Genomic DNA, 22989 nt, shown 5'->3' with positions numbered 1-22989 from the left:
AAATCCACTCGATGTCCATAACTCATTAATCAGAAAAAAATAACTCTAGAAAGAAGCACATTTTATCTTATTTATTTCATTCGATGTACTTGATTCACCTTTTTTACTTAACCACAATAACGTCATTGTATTCCACTTTTTTTATATGAAATCCATAATGTGTGCATATTAACTTAACCTGGGTAACGTCATTGTATAATTTAAAATTTTATATGAAATAATATTTATGTTAAATTAATAAAAATTTTATGGGGAAAAAAATGAATGAATGAATGGATGGATGGGTGGATGAAGGTGCAACAGTCCATAAATGGTTGTATACAAAACACCAGAAAATTGTGGGAAAATGTGTATTGACTCATGCAGAAGTAAAAGTAAAAAAAAAAAAAAAAAAAAAAAAAGATAGTTTATAGTTCATAGATATCTACATAATAACTTTTTACTAACTGCTCCCATAAGACAAAAAAAATACTAAAATAAAATGAAATCAAAATTGTTCAAATATTTTAAGCCACTAACCTGGCAAACGTTTGGCAAACCCAGTGATTATTTCATCATTAAAAGCACTCCAGGTGTCAGTCCAGTACCTTGTAAACATAACTTTGTTATCAGTCTGGTCGACTGATTAAAAAAATGCTGTGACCCCTTACTCTGGGAAGTTGTGTAAAGCCAGTCAGTTAGATTAGAGCTCTCAAGATTGAGAAAGTACTTCCTATTCTTGTAAGCAATGTGCATCAGATGATTAGCAAACAGATTGTGGGAGGGCTGTCTAAGGCGCAGACTACGGCTATGATAATAGACAGATAAAATGGTAGTCCATTCTTTGTACAATGATGTCTTGTTGTACTTACGCCATCAGCTTAGGGGAGGATGCAACATGCAAGCCTTGGTCTATATTTAGCTGCTTTGCATTTAGAACTGCTGGAGCATCCAGACATCAGAACGGTGCTCTAGGAATGTGTGATGATTCCAGACTGAGCTTTCTCCGCTTGGCAACATGCTCACTGAGGCACATGGATGCAGTGAAAGCCTGCAGAATATGGGGATAAATATGCAGCTAACACAGATAGATGGTTCATATAATACAGTTTATGCCAGATTGTAGTATCACATGTTGCTCTCATATGTACAGCTTGCTTTGTATAAATCAAGTTTAATTTATGTCAGGTTTGGATTTGCATTGTGCATATTACCTATTTTAACCTTTTATTCTGTCAGTGGCTTGTTCTATACATGCTGCTATAAGTTTCTGGCTGATAGACATACCATATAAAGCATTTTTATTTACTATTCATCTTGCTAAAATGACAAAAGAAACACAAAAGCGGTCTGATAAAAGCCTGAATGAACCAAAGATTCCCCCTGGTGACTAATTAAAGTGTGTATAACCTCACCTGCTCTGCTGTAACAATAATGAACCCTGCAGACAAAACACTTCATAATAATATCCAGTCCTGGGGACAGATAGGGGTATTATACACATGAGAGCTTTTCAAAAGCACCCACACACTCCTGAAAGTTTTAACTGTTTCCATCATGTTCCATAACTCAACAATAGGCTATAAAAAGAACGTTGCCAGTTCTGTACACACATGCTTTATTCCAAAACCTAGATGAGGAATAATGTTGACTGATATAAACATTTAATTTTAAAAAAAAAGTATTTTTGAGCTGTGTATTTTTATGCTTATTAGAGTATCATACCTTTAGCTTAGCATTCTAACATCAAACTCCATTAGAATCAATTGTCAGGAGTTTTGCACATTATCATTTTGTTGTTTTTGTGGCACATGTGGTTGGTGCCCATATAAAGCTTTGACATGGTCACTTATTAGGTTACTTGACATCTAGGAAGCTGCTTTTGAAGCCAGCTGTCTATGATTTCTAGATTTAGGAACAGAAATATAATTTCCTTGTGTTGACAATAGACAAAAACCTCTCATCAGTCATTAAAAGACTCAGTTAAACTCCAGTACTAATATATGAACATATATTAAATAATCCACCAACACTTAAACCATTTCAGTCAGGTACCAGTGCAGAAACGGTTAATAAAAACTATAATATTCATATAAATATTTGCATAAAGCTCGAAACAGGTGGCAGGTGTATCTCAGAGCTACAGACTCCTTTTGGCCAATTAGGATTTTGGGCCAGAACAAAAGCACAGATGGCTGAAGTACCATTTCCATCTGGTTAATAATACAGTCAGGTTTAGGAAATGAGCCTGTGTACTGTTTAGTGATTCGATCTGTTGTCATCCCCTCACATCAATGGCAAAAAATCAATAGATACTGTCTTGCAAATCAACACTCCTGACACACAGCTTGACTGATGAGAGACTCAACAAAATGGTGGCTGGTTACATAATAAATGAGTCATGTTCACACGTTAGACTATATTTGCATGCACACTCCCTGCCCACGCAGAGTGTCTGAGCAAATATAAACATGCGATCACACAAAAAGACAGGAAGTATATATACATATGAGAATAGACAGTGACTTAAGTACTGTTTGTAGGGAATTACCTCAACCTACTTCCCTGTTCACATGAATTTACTTTGAAATATAACACATTAGGTAATATTCTTGTATTTTTGTAAGCTGTTTATATCGGCACACAGAGTGTAATTGAGCATGCCTTGCAAGAGAATATAAAGAAAAAAAATGTCAGTAGCTGAAATATGAAAAATATGTCTGTCACCTCATGACCAGATAATTGCAATTTTCAGGGTAAAGTCTCATCAACACTGACATGTACAAACACACGCTAACTTTCTATACTTGTTCACTTGTATTTCTTTCTCTCTGTGTACATTACAAATCCGTCTCCCAATGAAAGTTCCCTGAGGCAATGGAGCATATTTTTGTCAGCTCCGCTGTCATACATTCACCCACACTGCACATATTTAGCAAGGTTTATTTTTAAAGCCATCTGGTGGATTCTTGTAGAAAAGCTTGGAAAAGCCTCTGAAAAAATCATCAGTGCTATTCACAGTAGCACTGAATCAAATATGATACATAAGATGAGAGGTAGTGACTCAAACAGTTTCACGCAATAAAGTCTAACCGTGCTATAAATTATTCACACGGTTTTCTCATTCACTACCATATATGTCAGAGTATTGCATAAATGTATTAATGGCCGGAAGAATCTAAATTGTTTGACATAAGAAATTTCAAACATAAGGCTTTGTGTTTTGCATGAATGGGTAACGGTTTGTCTCTGTTCGGGTGAAGGGTTTCATGTATTTTCATTTGTGCATTGGATCCTAAGCTCTCAGGCAACATTAACCACGCTTGAATGGTTCAGTGCCTTGAGCTAAAGGTGGAAGCGTCTCTCATTCCTAGTATTCCTTGCCTCTGACCCCCACATTCCCAGTATTTCCTGCTTCTGGGAAACCCCTCTGGCTAGAACCCTTCTTCCTGGTTTTGCATGAAGATGCAAGGCTATTGAGAGCACAGTGCTGAAGAAGTGGGTGTTCATTATTGTACTTGTTGCCACATTGGAAACCTTGGCTACATTCATTCAAAGTCTTCTCATGTCCCTAAATTCAGTCAAACTCTGCCTCCATTGTCACTATGGTTGCTAGTGCAACATCTGGCCTGTATAACATGTCCTAACGGATTGATTACAGAGGGAACTAACTAACAAAGCATGCATTTGTCTAAGTCTGTTGCAGTAATCCAGTGTGAGCCACTTTAGAGACCATGTAAAGAACAATGGATTTCAGCCCAACACACTGCACATATGTTCTCTTGGCACACGTTTGTATTGTGCATGTTTAAAGAGCCATCACTGAGCCCGTCTGTAATATTGTTTACACCAGCTACACAAACTACAGAGACCAGTCCAGGACTGTGCAAATAATGTGTTGCCTGGCAACACTGAATCTCAATTATCAGCCTGAATAGCACAGGCCTTGTTTACATCCCACAACAGCAAGAGTTTACAAGACAGGAACGGGTCTAGTTCAAATTACAATTTGTTTTTGATATTTACATTCAAGGCTATTGTAGGTTGGTAACATGCCACCTTCTTTGGCATAGCTACAGCGGCATAGCTAACACAAAAGAAGCCAAAGCTTGAAATGGCTCTTGGCACATCCATTTGATTGATGAAGCTGAAGGCTCAATTACCCAAAATGTTGTCTTGCAAACAAGGTTAACTACAGACCTGTGGACCAATCAGCTCATTAGAAATGTAATGAATAGACTATAACATCCAACCACATGATCTCTCACTGCTGGGGTGGAGCTAACATGAAAGTGCCATCTGCACAATTAAAAAAAGACACCAGACCCCCAACATGAGACGCAGCATCACATTTTAAATATCCCCCACTGCTGGTTAACTGTCACTCTTCAGTCATGTTGACTGTGAGTGGCTATTGGGAATGGCAAACAAACAATAAAGTCCAATAGAAAGTCAAATTATTTTCAGTGTAATGTGAATTAAAGTCTGTATTAACAAAAATGATGTGGGTGTTTAAATATTTATAACCCAGAGAGGCAGCAGCTAGTATGCTGAGGTACGGTACACATCGAAATTTGGAATTCACTGTATAAATTCATCCATTCATAAAAAAATAAGCAAAAATCCTCTAACCGAAGGGCAAGCAGAAAGTGGCATCCATCAAACTAACTTCCCTCGGCACCAATACAAAAAAACAACATAGCTCACTACAAACTCGGTACTTTGGTGTCAGGTGGGAAGCCACTGAAATGCTTCAGTGAAGCTAATGAATTGACACTGGAAGGTTATGTACTACCACAGCCATTCCTGCTGGGGTAAAAAAGAGTTTTGAATTTCCTTCAGTTGTGTTTACACTCTCATTCTTTCCACAATAACCATAATGGAGTATAATGTGCAGTTTTGGTCACAATGATGATGTGATCACAGTATAATCAACTGGAGATAAGCATGAGGTGTGGCTCCCTTTTGCTCTTTGTTTATCTCATTATTTTCCTTTCAGTCTGAGTCTTATCTGACGCTCATTTTTCTAAGCAAACAAGAATACAGGCAAATATTTAACACCAGGCCCAAAGAGTGACATCAAAATGGAAGAAAATTCCATAATGAAATACAATGACTCACCAAAACCTTTGAGATGCCATCTTAGCCAGCATTTGCTGTCATCAAACAGTAGCTGTGTTCCTGACACGAAGGCTGGTCCAAAACTGAAGCAAGTCAATTATCCAGCCACCTCAGATACCTTGTTTTCACCGGATTCTAAGGCAGCATCACATGTGCCCTCCCAAAATGCACTGGACAAAAATAGAGAAGTGAAATTCATTTATGTTTATTATATATTATATATTGTATATTTATTATTACAGCTTTCAGTGGAATGTCCTCAAGCACTATTTGTATGATGACTGTAGTTGTTGCCTATGTACCCTGTTCTGAACCAGTCAGGATGCTGCTCCAGGATGCCAGCTAGAATTAGAATTAGAGCTAATCCCAATGTTAAGTAATAAAACTTTTGATTATTTTTATTTTTATTAGGGGAAATACTTTGTGTCTCTCTCAATGCCAGTAAAGGTAAATGGTTCCGCCTTTGCGATTTCCAATATGACAGAACCCTCTTAATCTCAGTGCTTGTAACAAAGAAGCATTTCTAATCTTTTGCTCCTGCATTTTCCCAAGAGAGTCATATTGATTTCTTATTCAGTGCTGCCTAATTTGGAATTCACAAATTGACACCATGTCCATTTATTAAAACCACCTCTGTTACACTCCAATTCTGTTTATAGCTGTCCTTTGCTTACCTTAAAATATGTGCCTTAGATGAAGCATCATCAGTGAAGGCTTTAAACACAGCTCGTCACATTCTTCACTGATGGACATCGACCGTCTCCAGCAGGCTAAAATTCCAACTGGTTTCCTGTTCATTCTTCAATTCTGTTGGTTAAAATGTCTCACTGAAGAGAAAACAAAAAAGACACATATACAGAAGCTGATGCAGTTTGGACCCATTGGCTTTCTGAGGAGCTTGAGACTTGTTTCCTCACATATGATCACCGAAGCCTTCTGTTAGCCAAGCCCAAAAGGCCAGGGCATGAGTACAGAGTAGATGTGTGACAAAGTAAAATTACACTGCTTAATAATTGATGGGGTTGAAAACGAAAATGTGTGTGTGTGTGTGTGTGTGTGTGTGTGCGAGAAGGAGAAAGACGCTCAACTTGACTCCTCCTTCCAAAAGTAATGAGTACTGTCTCTATGTAATTGATCCACTGTATGGACCACCCTTTTCTGGGTTTGATCTTCTACTACTCAACTCAACAAATATATTTTCACAGTGCATGAAGAAACCTACTCTGTGTCACACAAGGTAAACACCAGGGTTAACAGTCTATCCATCAGCATTCATTCAATCAAGAGAAACGTAGTCTGTTTACTTAAAAATGATAGCAAAGCTTCTGCAGAAAAAAAAAATGGTTATTTAGGTTAGCATGGGAAAAGAACTATACCATACAAATACTAGTATGTGCAACCTATCACGAAGTCAATACCAATTTTGTAATGGTCAAAGGGACAGGTTATGGTCCCATATGTCAGCGTGGCCACGTGACAGTAGAAGTGTTCTTAAAGGAATTGTTTAACCCAAACTTTAAATTCTTTTATCATCTTGATACTCATGACAGAATTTTAGAATTAGATTTAGAATTTTGTGTAACACCGAAACATAAAACCTAATGACTGTTACAAGGAAAATCATAAAAAAGAGCCATGAAAATAGTTAAAAGTTATTGCACTCCACTACTTTATCTCAATCTCCAGACACTGATCACCATATCAGTCTTAAGTCACTGCTGCCGGTCATTCCTTATCATTATGACCCTTGGCTAGAAGCAGTCAGTGCTTTCCATGACACTTTTCAGTTTCTGTTTATAATCTTATTCGTTATCATTTTATACAAATCTGCAAGTTTTTATGCTCAATCAGACTTTCTCACGTTATCTCACATTGCCACAGGAAGAGGTTCACACTAGCTTATATGAACAACCAGATACAATTAAAAATGGTGTTGCAGTCAGAGACAAAAGTGAAACCCAAACAGCTTTGCTAAATGTATAATCTAATATTCTTCTCACTGCCCCATAAAACAAACACTGGATCAGTTTCAAATAATATGGTTGAGGGTTTTATAGCCCCTCAAATCAGCGTCTTAGATTATTTTCTTTTGATTATTTTCAGGCTACACCAAATAGACAGCAGATCTGCCAGACAGACAGAGTCTTATTAATGCATGGCAGGGTTTTAATACATCTGGGCCTATATACAGATTGGTCATGGAGCAGCTTTGAGCTAAAATAAAAATAAGCAGAGCTTTAGCGCCCTCTTGACTTTCTCTGACATGCCAACCAAAAGAAACATTAAATGTTTGGGAGAAATGTGATTTACAGAAATTATGAGAGCTCCCCAGGGCCAGTTGTCTGTGGTGCTCCTTCACACTAAACGGACATAAACCTATAATCAGGTGGTCTACCCAGCCTGGTGGCCATTTTGTGGTGGAAAACTAATCACTTACACCATGGACACTTTATTCACCAGAGCAAATTTATTGATCTACAGAAATCCCATGAGAGGAATGGATAGTTTTCATGCATGCCACCCGAGCTGCTCTCTGCTTCTCAAGTTACACCACTAAATGCTGGAGGGCTGCTCATATAAGACATGTTTTTTTGTAAAGTTCACAGAAGTGCACCAACTGTCTCTTTAAACGACAATACTATACAGAACATTCAGAAGAAAAAAGAAAGGGCAGACGGGTGTGTTGTGTTCTTTAACGTTCTGCCTGGAAACAAAAATGCTGTGATCATAGGCGCGGGAAGTAGGGGTGCTGAGGGTGCTGCAGCACCACCTGTTTTTTCTGTGGGCAACTGTTTAACTGTTGGGAATAAAAAAAAGACAAAATCTGAGTATCTATTTACACTAAGTGCAAATAGCCCGCCTTGTTGGCAGGAGCTATTTACACTAACTCCATCCACCAACGTGTGACTGGGCTAGTCAGCATTACAAAAGATGGACAACGATCATCAGATTCAGTGGTGTAGGTGGTAAAGCGTGTGTCATACTCCTTTTGATGTGATCAGCCCGGGTTCGAATCTGCCTTTTTCAAATTCCAAATCACATCAGAAAAGCATTTATTTTTAATAAAAATGAAGGAAATAATCAAAAAGTTATTTAGCCATCTAAATCTATAGCAATCTATAGCTATTTTCACTTAGATATAAATAGCCTCTATCGCATTTTATGGAATTGGGCTCTAACGCTAATTTTCTCTGTTTAGTAAATATGGCGCCAAGTCTCTGGGATGTTCACCTGCTTGCCAGAAAAAATATAAGCCACACAATTGAAGGTTTCACTGATATCCACAGCACAGTCTGGGGACGTAACAAGCACCACTAAAAACAATACTGGTTACTAACAATCTTCAAATTGTCTGACATTCAAAATTAATTTCCTTTACAAAAAAACTCAAAACTACAAAAGGAAACCAAGAGAATATGTGCACATATGTACAGTGTGTGATGTCCAAAACAAAAAATTATCTGAAAGTTGGTAGTGTCTGCGTCTTTCCATGCCACCCTGCCATCTGTGACCATCTGTGCTGTCGTTACTATGAAATCATAAAGGCTGATGGTCTCTAGCTTGATGGCACAGTGTGATTATGGGGGCATGGTGTCTGTAAAATGGTCACTTATATAGTAGCACGTCATTCTCACGATACAGATGGATACCTACCGTGATCCTCAGGCCAAAGTTTTCCTCATGGACCCAAGTGTATGCCCATGCACAGCAAGGAGTCCAGTAATTCAGCTTAAAACTAATCCACCTTTAAGACACTCTCTGTGCCCCAAACATGTGTTGACTTCACAGTATCATGAAGTACCCTTACTGACATATGAGCTGTCACACTAACCTCAGGTGTGTCCCTAGGCTTAATATAACTGAGTCATACAGAGCAATTATACGGTTACACTCATTACACTGATCACAATGTAGTCAAATGAGAAGTGGCTCACATTTAAAGATTACACCAAACCGTTCTCCTGTGCGACACGTTCTCCCATGAGCACCCACTGTTTTGTTGCTTAGCTACATTTAAAGTGTATGGCTGCCCTCTTGGTGCTCAGTTTTTTTTTTCCATTGCGTTTTGTTTATTTATTTAAAACTAATATGCTTAGGACCCATGGGTGTGTAGTTGCCCCTTTTATTGACAGGTTGGGTGTCCACCCTCAAGAGGTCAGAGGTTGTAACCGTGACCTGTTTCCCGGAGAGTACAGATCAGCTGAGAAATACCTCCAGCTACATTGGACTGTCCCCTCCCATGCCCTGCCCCGTGTCGCCCCACAATTACCATGCGATTCCCAGAATCCTTTTATCTTTGTCCCCCTGAGCTGCTTTGGAAAGTTAGAGGGAGAATTTAAAAAGAAGACAATTTTTCACCTGCCTTTTTAGCCAACAAAATATCCTTCTGTTCAACTGCACGTCTATTAACAGCCTTGAAGGAGCAAGCTAGCTAACAACCTCTAGAAACAAATCATTTTATTTTTGGCAGTCATGGCATGGCGAGACACTCGCTAACCCTGTCCAGCTGTCCCCTCTGCTCTTTACTCTGGGTGCAAGGCTTTCTTTAGGGCAGGATTAGTTTACCTCTGCAGGAGTGATCTCACACACACATACACACACTCAAGGAGAGTGACAGGTTGAAAGGCTGTACAGAGCTCCTCACTGGCCTTTATAAAGCTGACTCACAATAGATGCAGGTGAGTCAACAGTGCAGCCATTATCTGACTATTGCCCGTCCTAAAAAAGGCCTTCAGGGCAAACACCTTTTGTTGAGCAACAGCCCTGTGGTCGTTTACGACTCTTTGAATTGCTGAACTGACTGACCCACAAACTAGCCAAATGTTTCAGTTTAGCATGCATTATCACGATTTTCTATGATGAAATAATTTGAAGGCGTTGTAAACATTCTTAATGGAAATACACACTTGTCCCTACTCCCTAACTGATATCAGTTTTTTAACATGAAAAAAGACTGGGATGGGCCACAGTTTTTATCCAATCAGTAAGCTATACAGAATCACTCTCTGCATGAACAGATATTTGCCATCTTTGGACCACAGAATTTGAAGAGCCTAATCACTCTACATTTATGATGTCTTGACAATGTTGAGTACCTCATGCAAATATCAGATAGTTAGTTACATACATTTTCTTGTCATGACGTTCGTGGAGTGGTGACAAGACTCTTGCGCCTTATTTTAAGCAGCAAGCTTTTCCCAGTAGGAGGCTAATCTGTATTCCACTCTCTTTCCTGCTCTTTCTATCACTGCTCTTTAATGTTTGTTTATCCTAAGGCTTGGAGAATAATTCCATTAGTTACACTGACTCTCAAGGGGCTTTGAGTCTGCAATTCAATGACTTCATACGTGAGCTGATGTTACAATCATGTCACACGTGGCCTTGAGTCCTTGACAAATGTTTAGCTGTGTTCTCAATATAGTCCAATTAATTGTCAAAGTCAAAATCTCTTGCATTCGAATGATGTCAGAAAGAAGTTCTGCAGATAGATTCAACAGATCTAATGATTTGTACAAGATGTTTTGCTGGTAATTTGAGCTATAAAGCAGCAATGTCACTTTTGTACCACTAGTTGCCAAATGGAATTGCGAAAGTAATGACTTTCAAAGCGTTTCACAAATACTTTCCCCGTTGTTCACTCCAAACAAAAGTCTGGCTTCAAATTCATTCCACTGGTTAAGACAACGTCAGGCTGCTGGAACAAACACAGAAATATTGAAAGGGCCATGGTGTTTACAGTTTTTATGGCTAGCAACCTACACACATTAGCTGCACATTACAATAAATTAGAAGAACATTTTTTATCATCACACAGCAACTTTAAAAGGCTCTAACACTGTTTTTGGGGGGTCAGGATCAAATAGATATAATAAGGAAGTCATCAAAAATTTTCATCTGCCATGGATACCAAGAAAGAAAGGAACCCATGCCATTAAGCTAAACTGAAAGTGAATATTGTGGATGCACAATGATTATTAACTATGTACTATCAATATTATGAGATGAGTGATTCGTCCATAAAGAATTTACTGGGGGTATTATTAGAGACCTCACTTGAGGTGATGTCTTTATTAGTATGCAGCATACTACAGTCAAAATAGATCTTTTATTGTCAATAATGTCCATAAAATCAAGTCCTTTGTTTAAGAGAGGTTGTAAAGGACATCTGCTCTACATTACTGCTGTTGTCTTGCCAAGTCCACGTGATTTCTCACCTTACACTGCAACTGATTAGACCACCACTGCCCAGTGAACCCCCCAAAGTGCTAAGTTAAATTCATATGGTGGAAAGTAACTAGCTTGTACGCTTGGAGATGCTTTTAAACAGAGTCCTTAAATAAATGGCTTGGTCAGCTCTCTCTGGCCCGCGGTGCATCTGGCCCCTGCGGAAGTCACAGAGGACGCAGCCGTTTAAAGACAAGCGCCTGGCATGTGCTGACAGACACAGGGGGATCTGCTCTGGCAGTATTGGCAAAAGCTTTTATGAATCTTACTGAATGATGCAGCTCCAAAAACAGGCCACAGAGCGATCCAAATGAACCCATTCACCTAGACCCGCACTCTCTGAGCTACCAAAATGATCCTATGCTTTCAAAACAGGAATGGTGAACCAACCATATACATTTACGACCTCAATTTATGATCCATGAATTTTTATGATGCAAACAAACCTTGTCAGCAACAAGCAGATTTGCATAGACAACACTTTCTGTTATTGTGTAACGGCTTTTTTTTTGATGGGAATCAGGTTTCCCGTGCCAAGCTTTGATGAGGTTGGATTTTACATGGTTTTACTACAATACATGTTTGCTTTACTACAAATACATCCACATTACTACCTGTAGTGATGAGTAGTCTATTGATGCCAGTGGTTCTCTGGTTGCATGCATTTGTTATGTGTCCCATAAAATATTCAAAGCACGTTCCTACTGTCATTTACAGGTTTGGACTGATGCAAAGTATTTGCCACATTCAAGTCAGGCCATGTTCAGTAGAAAGGGCCATTGACGGACATTGTTCATTGTTACCTGTATGTAATGATACCATGTGCTTTATCTGATGTTAAAATTAACTGAAAGAAGAACAGCTACTTTTAGAAACATCTGTAACCCTTTCTCTGGTTATTGCTGATGAGAGGTTTTCTAGTTACAGATTTGACACTGTCGTAATCTTCACGAATTGATACCGACTGCTGAGTGGTAATTTGTGGCACTGCTGTGCTTGCAGTCAAATATAGAAAGTTACATGAACACATCGGCACAGTGCAAAATCTCACTATGCACAAAAAGAGCGTGCTGGTCCCTCTGAGAGATAAAGATCGCATGATGCAGTATTTTGTGAACAGGTGTTGTTCCTGCCGGTTGCATATCACTTTCGGATGGAACTGAGGAGGAGCTCAAACTATAGATTACAAACAGCAGAGCAAAAACAGACGAGTGGTGAAAGCTTCACTATGGCCTTTGATAATCTTAGACAGGCAATAATCTGTAGGAGTTAGTGTATAAACACATACACACATGCTTTAGTTGAGATCATATGACACTGAGCATACAGCGTACATACGCACAGGATTGACACCTCATTGTAAGTGAATTGGAGCGTGTGCCCTAGTGACTATACTGGTGGCCTTCCAGTTTTGGAGGGGAGTCTGATGCTGAAGTAGCAACTGTGGCTGTAAGCCTAACATTTCACTAGAAATCTGATAGGCTGATGAATGGCCTCTACATAAGTGAGCTGTCTGTAAATGCACTGCAGCTGTTGCCCATATATGTTTCTTTCTCACAGTGACAAACCAGGAATTTTACTATTTCATCAAACGCTCACATCATCCATTTAATTCAAATATAAGCCACTTACAGTGATTTTAACATGGTAAACAGGTTTTAGATGCACTTGACCTGAGTGGATTTTTAGCTTTATGAATCCCAGTAGCAATTACTATTTAATAGACATTTACTATTTAATAGTAAACAGAGGAAAACATTAAATTGTTTAAAAAAAAAAAAAAAAATTCACACAAAAGGTAAATGTAGAAAGTTTGTGGCAATGTAGCAGATTTTTTGAGCACATTTTGAAATAGAACTGTTTTTCATAAGAAATACACATTCATAAATGATCATTAAATTACCACCAGTCTGTTTGGATTAACATCCTCCTCCTACTACTCTTTTGTGCTTCCCCTCCATAAGCATTATCTTTACATCACCATTTTACGCTATCTGAGGATTTTTGTTTGTTCTTCCCTTTTATGTTTCGAGTGAACTTTCAGGTAGCTTATCTGAAGGCAAGCTTTCGTTTGCGTCAGAAGCAACAAGCGTGGATAATCATCTCTTGGGTTGTGTCCTAAATAAGGGCTTATTTATCAGGGTTGTTTAATGCTCATCAGAGGATGCAGAGGCAGTTTTTCTTACAGCTGAACAGGTCTTACTGTAGCCCAAAGTAGTAATTATCAATAGTTAATGAACTATTCGATATTGCAAAGCTGCTTTGTTAAAACTACTGTAGATGTAAGTTACTCCTTCAATAAGGTTAGTTCATGCATTAGGTGTCATAAACTAAAATGTAAAATACTTCTAAACAATTAACTTAATATTAATTTCTGCATATACTAATACAAGTTGTATATAATTTAACAATAAAGTTTTATGAAGTAACAAAGAAAAGTAGTATGTTTATAAATTAACCTAGATTAAGAAATGATATAAAATGGTCACTGTACAAATATTCATGATACCTAAAGCAACTAATATTAATAAATTGAACCTTATTTGTAAGTGCTACCAATTACTCTTGAAACTAAAGAAATGAAATAAGAGACAGTAGTTAAGATAGTGAGACACAAATCCTTCAACATGAAGTGTAAGAATTTGTCTCAGACACAATAGCACTCCTGATTTTCAATCATATATTTGATTAGTAATTATGCAAAGGAGTAGTTCTGATGCTACTGTTTTTTTTATTAAATGCTAATTAATTACAAGAATTATGCTGTCATCATGTGGTTAACAAGTAACATTGCACAATAAAACCATTGAGGTTTGCCAGGAAAAAGGCTTGTTATGCCCTCTAGTGGCAAATCTATTCCAGTACATGGTCATTAACTAGTTTATGTATTAATTCATATTTTCCCCTAGTGAGACTTTCCCACTTAAGTAGACTTACTATATTTGCTTAGAGATTTTTGCTTAGAGATTTCCTGAGAAAGTTTTGTTATTTTTCAATTTACAATAATCAGAATTTTTTTTTAATGGTAATTTGACTGTTCAGTGTGGGGCCCGTTTGCCATTATTCCCTTGAGGAATGAGAAGAATGCCTGTCATTTGGAAAGAAAAAGGTCAGGCAATACTGGGACAAGGCTGTGGGGGGGACGGAGCCATGGGTAATATCTGACCAGATAATCGGAGCGTGAAACCAAGGAGCTGTTACTCCCATACACAAGCACAGCAGGAGAAACAGGACTTAAGGAACAGGCCACATGCTCGCTCACTTACACACACACACACACTGACTCAGCAATGAAGCTAAGCCTGGGCTGCTGAAGACCTAGGTTCTGACATGTTTGCTTACTACTGGAAAAAGAGCATGCTTAAGGTGTTACGCATGTTCCTGTCTTAATCACTGTAAAGCAAAGTTGGAAAAAGCACTTCTATCCTTTTCAGTATCAAAGTCCCTTTCCTCACCTTGTGACAGCTCCGTACCACTCTATTTCATGCGGTTTGACTAAAGAATGAAAAATGTGTCATTTCTGCTCTGACCTCATTGCTGAAGTAGAAGTGGCGATCATAGACATGCTTTGCAATTCATTTTTGCCTCTCCGTTCCAGACTGTGCACTTGGGCCTGGTCCACCCAATCAGGATCTTGGCCCACCCTGGGCTGACCACAAGGATGGGGGAATGCGAACATATCTCAACTGAACCTAATTCAAATTTACAACAGCATTATTAATGAGCTTTTTAAATTAACTTAAAAATGTGTTTTATTTCTGCACGGCAACACAGTGCTGGGTCAAAAACTGCACAAAAACTAAACTTGTTTTAAGTTCAGCAATAATGTGAACAAGTTCCCATATCCCTTTAATCATTATAAATCACTTACAAACTCTCCTCGTCAACAGTATTAGTCTAAATAAAAGTAGAACAATAAAAAATATGTTTTAAGAAATAAAGCGTTCTGGTTAGAATTGACTTTTAAATGAGATGGCAGCTTTACATGGTAAATAATTGAAGGGTTGGTGCAAGAGCAATTATTAGAAAATGTCTTTAGATTGCAAACTCACTGAAGCAATGACACATATTCAACATATCCTCATTTAGATTTTCTTCTAACCTTCAAAAGAGTAAAATCATTTCACAATTAAGATATTTTCAAAACAAACTGATTGCTTTTTATGTATACAAGTTTTCCTCATGGCAACGATGTTGGGAACGATGGTAACACTTCAGATCAAATGTGCAATGAACATGAATCTCCTGACAACTAATCAATATAAAATAATTTATTTTATAATGTAACTTATAATGTAATGTATTATATTGCTTTAAACACAGGCCCCCTATCACACTGTAGATTCTTCTCAACTGAGAAAATTGTATTGATTTTAAAAAGAAAGGCCATGGAAACTAAGTGGAGGAAAGAAAAATGTATTACATTCCTCCTCAGTAAGACAGACTTATGATTCCTTCCCCCGGGATCTTCACACCCAGGAAATTGCACGGCATGACTTTATAATGCTCCTCAGAGGCACTTCCTGTACCTGTGGAACAGTGCAGCCCCCAGGGTCCAGTTCCGACAGTTTAATGATCCGTAGGGCTTCCATGGCAACCAAATGAAAGATGATTGGTTATACAGCAATAACTTGAGTTGTGCACAGGAGTACATTATGACCGTGAGTCTAATAATCGCTAAGCAATCAGGAAAAGTGCCAAGAGACTGCACAGATGTCTGTTTTGGCTTTATTGTCTCTGAACAAAATGAATTGGTGATCTTGGTGAACTTTGGTGATCTTTTTGTGCACAGAGCAATATTAACTTTGAACTGCACTGAGCAGCACTAAAGTCCCATTACTCTGCAGCCATCTTGGCTGTTCCTTTAAGCCGCATGCCGAAATTCTGTGCGGCACAGGTATTTTGGAGAAGGCGTCGGGCAAGTCATGGTGATTTTGGGAAGCTTCTGTCCTTGGGAGTTGCACAGCTCCACGGTGCGTTCCATCAGGGAACCATATGGGCCCCTGTGTGTAGGCAACAGATCAGCCTGGTCCTGGAGACAAGGAAAGTGGACCTGTGGCAGAGCTGCACGATAAGGCAGTGGAGAATGTAGGATCTGGCGGCACAGATGCTCCTGGAACCCAGAAAATGGCTCCAGCAGGTGGGCCGCTAGTGGGCAGTCAAATACTCCTCCGTTTGGTGCTTTTTTCAGCACAGACCTCAGGGGCTGGCACGCTCTGTCAGTCTGCCTCATCTGTTGCATGGTGTCAGGACTGATAGGGTACACTGCCTGCACTACAGGACTTTGGAAAGGGAGTCGAGATCTCAGGGACACTCCAGAGGCTTTGGCAGGAAGCAAGCAGGGCCCATTTCCTCGCGCCTTGAAAGAGAGAGATGTCTGCCCGACAGGTACAATTTTTGGATGCATCAATGCATGAACAGGTTTAGCTGAACTGAATTCCATTTTGTCCGGCCTTTTTCATGAGAGAATAAGAATCATTAGACATTTAAATACCACAATCTTTTATTTGCTTAAAACTAACAAGCACCCACAGCTATGTAATTAGTGATGCTTGCTTAGTTTCTTGCAAAACTTTAAGTATGTTTCATGTGTTCATTGTTTATGTTGTTCTACAAAAAAAGAATGATACATCAAATTGAGTTGTTCAGGTGCTATTACTTGTAAGCAAAGAGACTTTTGTGTGGAAAAAAATCCTACTATATCTAATGTCTTATATCTAATAACCAGACTGCCTGACAATGATTCAGAAGACTAGTAAGTGCTTACCCAGTGAACAAAAATATGTTCTCTCCACATCAGTGTAGCTCCATTTTGGAGCTGAGCTGAACGCAGGCAGCTTACAACACAGAAGAGCATAAGCTGCCTGCGTACAGGTCATATTCTCCAAAATGGCGCTACACTGATGTGGAGAGACACAGAGGAGACAAATTGTTGAATGAAGTCGTTATTTTTGTTTTATTCGCATACAAAAAGTATTGTTGTTGCTTCATAATTTTACGGTTGAACCATTGATGGCAGATGGACTATTCTGACGATGTCTTTCATATTTTTCTGGACCTTGACAGTTAATTTACTTGGCAGTCTATGGGACAGTCACAAGCCTCCCGGCTTTCAGCCACTATATCTCAAATTGTGTTCCGAAGACGAACAAAGCTTTTACAGGTTTGGAACAACATGGGTAAGTGATTAATGACAAAATTTTCATTTTGGAATATAGTATCCCTTTAAGTAAAAATAACTTCATAAGGATGTTCCAAGAATGTTGCTCTAAGAACATTTTCTCACAACATTACAAGAACATCATTCACTGTCAATAACATTAAAAGAATGTTCAATAGACATTATCTTAAGAATGTTTTGTCCTAACATTTTAATAACTTATAAAGAACGTTAGTGAAGGTTATGGGAACGTTCCCTGTTAGCTGGGCAGAAACACTCTAACAATTGTTAGTTTGTTGTTGGTTAACCAGAACGCTTTAGCAACATCATAGCAATGCACTAAAAACTTGGAAATTTACAGATTAAAGAGAGAAAGGTTTAGTGGCAGAGTTGGCCTTTTTAGTATGAATGTGTGAAACTTGGGTCAGATGCATGCAACACAAATCTATAACACAAACAAAGTCTTTAGCTTCAATTTTTTTACATATTTATTTAGCTAAAGCTTTCTGTTCTTTTCAAAATGATATCACTATATTATCACTATCCATATATTTCAAAGCCTTGTCTGCATATTTGTCCACAGAATGTTCCAGTACAGCAAAGGTAATCAGGTTTTCAATCACATTAAGATCCAATTACCATTTCTGTTACAAACTGTATTCATTAGCGTTGATCCTGGCAAGCGGAGACATCTGAAACTCATTGCAAGCGCAGATATATCTGGACTTCATTGCTCTTAAATCACATAAGTTCTGTATCTACCAAAGTGAGGCATTTACACATACTCTCTGCACTTTACAAGCAGACCTGACTGTGCTGTTGGTTGCACTGCGTAATTCCACTTTATTGGGACACTTTAATTTCAGTTTATTAGCCCAGCTGTGGGGGCTGATAGTAAGTGAATAGAAATCTACATGCCCTCTCTCTCCCTCTCAGTTCTCAGTGCTGAACTCTGTTCTCTCTCCCTCACACCTCACAGCCTCAAATAAATGAGGAAAGCAGAAAAATACTTGCCCATGCATGTGACGCCGAGACTAACCAGGCTTTAAATCATTAATAAGCAGAAAATGACTCCTTACATATCTGCCGGGCAAGATATCAACTGTGCCTTTTCATTTTTGTTCTGTGAATTTAACAGCACCCTAAATGCAGAACGAAGTCAAACCATGCAAAAAAAAGAGCCTCCTGCCTACTCCTTTCATACTCAAGTATGAAAGAACTTAACATTCCTCCAGCCAAAAAGCTAAGGGCACTGAATTCTGCTGCAAAGTCTTATCGTCAGGGTTTAGATGGCTTGATTGGTTGATTTGATCTATGAGCTCACAACTTTAAGTCCAGCGTGACTTTAATTATTATAAAATGTACTTGAAATGTACTTGCATAGGCTAGCTTTTTAAGGAACAAATGTGGCATTACCTGCATCTGGACCTACAAGGTGGTCTTGGGGGGTCTGTTTCCTTCCAAGCATTCCAGGATTTGGTGATTGGTGGGAGTTTGGGGACAGTTTTGCATCCAGTGCCTTTCACAATCAAACTGCACCTGGTAATCATACGTTTACACCAGCACTGAGAATATTATATCATTGAATACTGACAATTAGTGGTTTTTGCATTACAGGAATAGTTCAGATTTAGAACTTGAGGGTGATTAAATGACAGTATATTAGGTGAATTGTTCAGTTAAAACATTGCTTATGAAGGGAGCCAGTTATAAAAATTGTATTTAGTACCTGCCGCTTATGAGAGGGGGTAAACCAGATATGTTGTGATTCTCAGAATGTCTGTATGACCTCTTGTCTCTGGGTTGGAGGGTTTGTCCAGTCATTACCGCTGGCAAGCTCTTATGACTCCGTACCTCATCATCGTCATCTTCATCCCTGAGTGGCCCCTTTACACCAGGGAGACACGGAAGGCTGGCAATTACATCCTATGCAAAATAAGCAGAGTTGGTGCATACATATATAGCTACCATATAATGTGTTCTAATGTACGGTTAGCCAGTCATTACTGCAAAATAAATCATGACAGGGTGAATAGGTTCATTATGTACCAAGGCGGTTATTTTGCGACATTATCCCACCTATTATATAACTACTTATATACAGTTTAATGGTCAGTAGTATTATTGATTCAGCAGCTTTACCCTGTGTTGCAGGAACGAGGCTGGTTCTGAGAAATGCGATGGCACAGGTGAAACATCACGACTTCTGTGTTTCCTGATTTTTTTGGAGGACCTGTTAACAGAGCAAGTGATAAGATTTGATACATTTACATATCAAGTATCCTCAAATGAGATGTTAGCTATAAATGTTTATTGTTTATCCTTGCCATACTAAAGGCTTCTATAACCATAAACTGAATGTATCCCAACATAAACACTATTTTTTAAATATTTGCATTACTGTTTCATATTAACAGCACAGAAAATATTACCAATCTCCATTCACATCCATTGGAAAGCCTCTGCCAGAAAAGCCCATCTTGATTCTTATTTACCCTTAAAGAGAATAATATGTTAGAACCCCGAACACAAAAATAAAGATCCAAAAAAAGATTCATAATTACCAAATAAACTTTAATTAATAATACTAAACCTCTCCCTCCTATAAATAATTGTGATATTCTTGAGCAATAATTCCGCTCTTATCTTTACCAACAGGATTTCAAGAATTCCATTAGTCTTCAAGAAGTCCATTAACATATAAATAGGTGTTTCATTGCAAAAATCCAATGCATGTGCAGTGAAAATATATTTTCAGCCACAGTGGAGATAATTCAAACATCAGGATTGTTTTAAATCAATCTCATGCTTTCAGATATTAATCAAACACACAATCTACCATGAAATATAAAGCGTGTTGCCTGCCCATTTCCCTCTACATAAACCTCAAATTTCCTTATTCTCCATTTGAAATTTGTCAGTGCCAGATTAAAGAAGATTACCATGGAAACTAAAGAAATTAGTGTATTCTGGCCTTGCAGCCAACAACATAAGAAACAATATAATATTGTAATAAAATGCACAGTTTACTGCAGACCTTACAGTTCTCAAGTGAACATAAGTTCTTGAAATGCAACAAAGAACTTTAGAGTAAGCCAAATATCCTGTTTTGATGTCAGGATGATCTGGGAAAATATCTGATAAAGATAAACCTTATAAAACTTACCACGGGCATGCAGAATATCAACAAGACCACTCAGTGGAAAGGCTGGCTGCCGCTTCATACTGAGGACTATCCAAACTACTGAAATCAGGACATTACCATGACCACCTTAACAGACCAGTCAAAATCCAAGACAGCAAAGCTCTCAGCTGCTGATTGGGTGATTGTGTCCCAGGACCCCACAGAGAGTGGAGAACAACCCTTTTTTGTGAAATGATTTGCAAAGGGTCATTAATATGAGAACCGAAGCATACAGAGAAAACCTTGAATCAAAAAAAAAAAAAAAAAAAAGGTGTTATTAGCATAATATTATACAACATGGTTACCTGGCTGGCCACAGAATGAGCTCATGACATGCCCTAAAAACCGTTCATCCAACTTAAATCAACAAGCACTCCATAATCATGCTCCAGTTCTGAGAAACTGCCTCAAAATACAGACATTTGTCAGTGCGGAGACTCTGGCACGTAGCTAGTGTAAGCATCATTAGTGAGATGATAAGAGTTATATATCCCCTTTAGGGGGTGAGGTCTCCTTGCATTGTTTAAATCCGTCTTAGAGGTGAAACATTAAGCTTCAGGCTTTAAGGAAGCTACAAGCAGCTGCTCAGCAGGCCGTGGAGGATCTGTCAGCAGTAGGCATTAATCTGCAGTGTGCTTTTTACGGCCTCCTGCTGCGATCTCCCATAGGGCAGTACAGACAAACACTTCGTCATCATTACAAAACACATTTCATCTAAATGATGATTAGCCTTTTTTTTTTTGGCTTGCTCACAATAATATCATCACAGTTTGGAAGAGGGAGGCTGCGTGCCATAGGCTTCTTATAGTCTTTTTTTAGAAAGAAAGCTTTGGTTGAAATGTTGACTTTTTACGATTTAAATTTCATGGGATACTCGTGGAAATATCTAAAATTTGCATTAACATGGAGGACACCTTTTAAGCAACGATGATGGCCTACATCTGTCCTTATGAGCGAATGATCATGCCTGTGCATTAGCCTTCACACCTCTCATACAAATCAGGCCACTGTAAGTTGGCCTTTAAAAGCATTTGCGTGACTCATTAGTGTGCAAATTGGAAGTGGGTTCATTTAAGCGACGACCAACTGCTAATGTATTTTCATGCTTGCAGCAGCCTGGTAGAAGCAAATTAAAACCCTGTTCATATCTCTTCAACTCTAAGATGAGCCTGTTTGTCCACCATGGCATGTTAAAATGGTGATATTTGAAAGTTTTTTTGAGCTTATAAAAATGAATTGTTCAACATGCATGGGTAGAGTCGATGACATTTGCATTGTTGCTTTGTTTTTCTAATGAACAACACTGACTGAGCAAGGACAGATGTCAGTGCTGACCAGGTCCTCACATTGTTGTTAATCATAAAATAATTTCTGACTTGCTTCCAAGTTATACTTTGAATGCCTCAAGTAATGAAAACAAAGTTACCCAAACTAGTGCTGAATCAACCACAACCACAAACACATTAAGCTAAATAAATGTCATGTTAACAAATTTACAACTACTCATTCCTGAAAACAAAACAAAAATACTTAGATGCGCTCAGTTTGATGGTGTTGCAGTACAGCCAGTCTTGCAGAACAATCTGCTCCACGCTGCAGATTATTCTGGCCAACGAATTCAGATAAGGGTGCAACAGTCTCCAAGAACAGCTGTATAAAAAACATTGAAAGATAATGGAAAACGTGCATGGACTTTGGATCAGAATCTGCGTCCAAATATATTATTTCACAGACAACTTAAATGAAATATTGATGAGGTACAAAGAGCCTCAAACAAAACAGTGGTACTAACCTTTATCAAATCTATAGTTCTTCTTCAAAAGTGTTCACTGTAACAACCTTTGGTTCCAGGTGGACTGACAGAACTAGTACGGCCTCACTTGCAGAAAACACAAAGTGAGAAAGCAAACTGGAACTGGCAATTTCAGCCAGCTGTTGTCATCTTTCTGTGCTATACACATCAGCCATTATGATGGTTCTAACTGAACTTGAAGGATCATAAAATGACATTTGGATGCAGGCAGCAATGGACCTTTTATTGATTTCTTACGGAGGAACATTGCCATGCTGTCATACTTCAATGGATGTAGAACGTGGTGAGTACATGACTACACAAGACGGTGTATTCTACACACTTTGTGGATTCCAGGGCATCAGATTTAAACTTCCATCACCCATTGGTCAGCTATATGGTGAGATCTATGATGGTGTTCCTTTCCCCAAAATACAGATATCCCTAAAAAGAGATCTGTACACTAAACACAGTGAAGTATTGTTGTAAATAAAACTAGTTCTATCAGAGAAAAAAATTCTATTCCCA

At 38.5% G+C, this 22989-nt stretch overlaps 1 protein-coding gene across 2 annotated transcripts; it reads right to left on the bottom strand.

The window, feature by feature from the left end:
• Nucleotides 1-256: 256 nt before the first annotated feature.
• LOC109051385 lies at nt 257-22947 on the bottom strand. 2 transcript variants are annotated; one of them, XM_042721943.1, is made up of 8 exons: nt 20652-22947; nt 19918-19981; nt 19628-19718; nt 19215-19411; nt 18902-19024; nt 5775-16778; nt 5101-5270; nt 257-1030 (listed from the first exon to the last, which is right to left on the bottom strand). In XM_042721943.1, exons 2-6 carry the CDS (start codon nt 19962-19964, stop codon nt 16190-16192), a joined length of 1047 nt encoding a protein of 348 aa, XP_042577877.1. In that variant the 5' UTR covers nt 19965-19981; nt 20652-22947; the 3' UTR covers nt 257-1030; nt 5101-5270; nt 5775-16189. The 2 variants fall into 2 exon arrangements, with proteins under 2 accessions (XP_042577877.1, XP_042577878.1); XM_042721944.1 differs by having other exon boundaries at nt 19215-19372.
• Nucleotides 22948-22989: the final 42 nt, after the last annotated feature.

This window comes from Cyprinus carpio, chromosome B4, assembly GCF_018340385.1.
Source record: "Cyprinus carpio isolate SPL01 chromosome B4, ASM1834038v1, whole genome shotgun sequence".
Taxonomy (NCBI): domain Eukaryota; kingdom Metazoa; phylum Chordata; class Actinopteri; order Cypriniformes; family Cyprinidae; genus Cyprinus; species Cyprinus carpio.
This window is presented reverse-complemented; position numbering and strand designations above follow the sequence as displayed.